At 39.6% G+C, this 2914-nt stretch overlaps 1 protein-coding gene across 3 annotated transcripts in view; it reads right to left on the bottom strand.

Annotated features, from left to right (window-relative positions):
• Positions 1–567: 567 nt before the first annotated feature.
• LACC1 (laccase domain containing 1) overlaps positions 568–2914 on the bottom strand; it is an 8440-nt gene continuing 6093 nt past the window's right edge. For 2 of the 3 annotated variants that reach the window (XM_017733590.1, XM_008633154.2), the window contains 2 exons: positions 2534–2759; positions 571–2094 (listed from right to left, as the gene is read on the bottom strand). In XM_017733590.1, coding sequence (XP_017589079.1) covers positions 1920–2094; positions 2534–2759 — 401 coding nt within the window. In that variant the 3' untranslated portion in view covers positions 571–1919. Of the gene's footprint in view, positions 2095–2533; positions 2760–2914 lie in introns of all 3 variants that reach the window. The other variant, XM_017733592.1, reaches the window with a different exon arrangement.

Raw genomic sequence — 2914 nt, 5'->3', positions numbered from 1 at the left:
CTCAAGCTTTGGCTGAGCTTCAGGTGCAGGGACTGAAAGCTATGTAGTGCTACTGCCCCTGTTGCTGCAGGAAGGATACCTTATTCACCTCACTGCTATGTCAATCAGTATCCATAAAGTGGTACAGATATCAAGGCAAAGGGACAGGACTAAAAGGTGAAGGTAGGATGTCGGGTTGGTGTTTTTAACTAGTGCAGCAAGATAAGCCTGTCAGTGTCCATATAATTATACTATCCTATATTTAGAACAAGTCAATAATACACGTAATGCATACCATACACACCATTAGCTGGTGTGCAGCCATGCACTTAGCAGCTCTAAATTGAGCAGTGTGAGTGTTGCCCCTGCTGGATCCTGAGCCTCCAGTTTGAAGCCAACTGAACATCACCACTGTGAAGTTACAAGGGAAACTGAAAGCAATGGAGTTTTAAAAAGGTAACTGAAAATTGTCAATGACTGCAGTGCTACAGCAGCAGAAGAATATTTCTCAAGAAGTAAAATGGGTGGCAGAAGCATATTTTTTTTTGTAGGTGGTTACAGTCAGAGAACATACTCAGAGCCAGACTCTTCTCTGAGAAATACCATTCACAGTAAAAGGAAGTTTATTTTAAAATTTCTGCTCTTCCTGAAAACAAGGAAAGCTCCAATTCGATCAGCCCCGAATCAAAATGAAAACAGATTATTCTTCAAGCACAGATATTAGAACAAGTTGGAAGATGACTGTAGAGGCAAAAGTAGCAGCGTGTGCTGTGCCGTGCTTTGCAATCCGCGTGATTTGGACCCGCATCCATTCATCCATCCGTGCCTCCAGGGTGGAAGCGCAGCGTGGGCGAGCACTGACCTCTAGTGGGCAGAACAGTCAGACCGGGGAAGGCTCACGGAATCCGAAATAGAAAGCACGTCATGCGCGCCGCTGGCCCAAGGCTTGTGCTTGGCACCCCTGCAAGTCGCAGTCAGCACAGCTTCACTGTTAGCGATCGCTCACTGTCTGCGTGTCAGAAAACATCATGTCTGTTGTAAAATCTAGAGGCATTTTTTTTATGGCGAAAAGAAAACAGTGCACACTTAGAATTTGCTTTGTAAGACACAAAAGTCCAACTACTGGTCAGTAAAATTACCTGAGGATAAATTCACAGAACTTTTTAGATATTTATTGAATAACTTGGCATTGTTAGACTGTGTCAATGACATTATCAAAGCACTGTTTAAAGAAAAAAAATCCTAAGGAGACATGAACATACACATCATAAATTAAGATTTTTCTGCAACCAAAAATTACAGAATGGTGAGAGTTAATATATTTTCAATGTCTGCCCCAAAGGAGCCTGCTTGCTTCTCACTTTCAAGTTATTTTCCGTAGGAAAAGTCCTGTAAATATTTTGGAGTTCTTTAATCAAAAGAAGAAAATTAATCCAATGCACAAAATTTTGTAAGGCTTCAGCTGAAACTATCAAAGTTGGGTGTCTCAAACAGGTAATGTGCAATACTGGCCTTCCCTTCCTGTATTAGCAATGTCATACTTAACGTCATTTAGCAGTCTCAACCAGAAGCTAATGAAGACTGCGTTTTTTTGTGCTTCCATCACCTTAAGACAGTGAGGTTTCTGTAAAATATTTGGTCAAGGAGGATCCATAAACTTGGAGCTTGTATCTGGGTCTTGTAGAAGGATTTTGCCACTGGTCTGGATTGTCCTTGTTTCCTGTGCATGCTGTCTCACACAAGAACTGCTGTCCCCACACCATAGGTACTTATTCTTGCCTCAGAATGGCAAGGAAGGGAAGAGGCAGGAGAACCTCATGACCCATGAACTCCCTACTGCAAGTCTAGGAAAGAGGAAGAACTTCTATGAGGAGACCAGGACGCCAGACAATGCAGCAGACTTATTATCTAAATGCTGTTCTAGAGTAAGAGATACTGTCTCAGTCTTTGATTGATATGAAGCCAATCTGTGTCCCAAAGTTAGTGCCATCACGAAAGTGAGAGTAAAATTTATCAGGGTGGCAGGCAGTACAGAAAGTGATATTTTGGTTCTGGTCTGTGATAGAATCATCTTGGATGTTCTTGGGAAGAATCCCACCTCTCTCAAGAAGAATCCTCAAAAAAAAAAGAGAAACAGAAAATAATATTTTTTGTACATCCTCACATTCCATAAGGCACTATCATTAAGGCAGAACCTCAAGTACCAACTGAACAAACTGTACCGATATTGTGATTGGGGCTTTCATTTGCTTTTCTTGTTATTTTCTTTCTGTATTAGACTAAAATAATTGCTTTCCTGCAACCTGTAAAATCCCATTAAATTTGAACTTTTGTCTATGATCCATAAACTAACAGTATAACAATAAAAAAAATAGCTGAAACCCAGAAAAAGTGAGTAAATACCATTAATTCAAAGGTACCCTTTCTTGATCTGCAAAGAACTAGAGAGTACTTTGTTGAGAACCCTTACCATATTAGTGCTGAATAATACAGGATCAAAATAATTGTTAGTAATGAATGTGGAATTAGTCTTTTGTTCCCTCAGGAGGTTTACCTTGTTGCTCTTCTGATATCAATATAAGGATTTGCAGAGTCAAACAGTCTCACACACTTTGGATCAATTCTGTGAAATTCTTTTGCTGATTCGTGAGGAAGTTTATAGCAGCAAGGTCCCACAGACGGACCCAGCACCACAAGGATATCTTTCATGTTACAGCCATATTCAGATACCATAGCATTTACTGTGGCCATAGACACTCCTAACAATGTACCTTTCCATCCTGTGAGAAATGAGAGGTTGAAAAAAAAAATTGGTATCAATTTTCTTTTAAATTTTCTAGTAGCTGAAAATATATGCAATTATTAAAGGTATCTATTAGGAGGTGCATTTACACCTAAAATTAAATCATTATATCCAATAATAAATTAGCTTAGA

Source organism: Corvus brachyrhynchos, unplaced genomic scaffold, assembly GCF_000691975.1.
Source record: "Corvus brachyrhynchos isolate BGI_N302 unplaced genomic scaffold, ASM69197v1 scaffold202, whole genome shotgun sequence".
NCBI lineage: Eukaryota > Metazoa > Chordata > Aves > Passeriformes > Corvidae > Corvus > Corvus brachyrhynchos.
The sequence above is the reverse complement of the archived record's forward strand: the minus strand, read 5'-3'. Positions and strand labels throughout refer to the sequence as shown.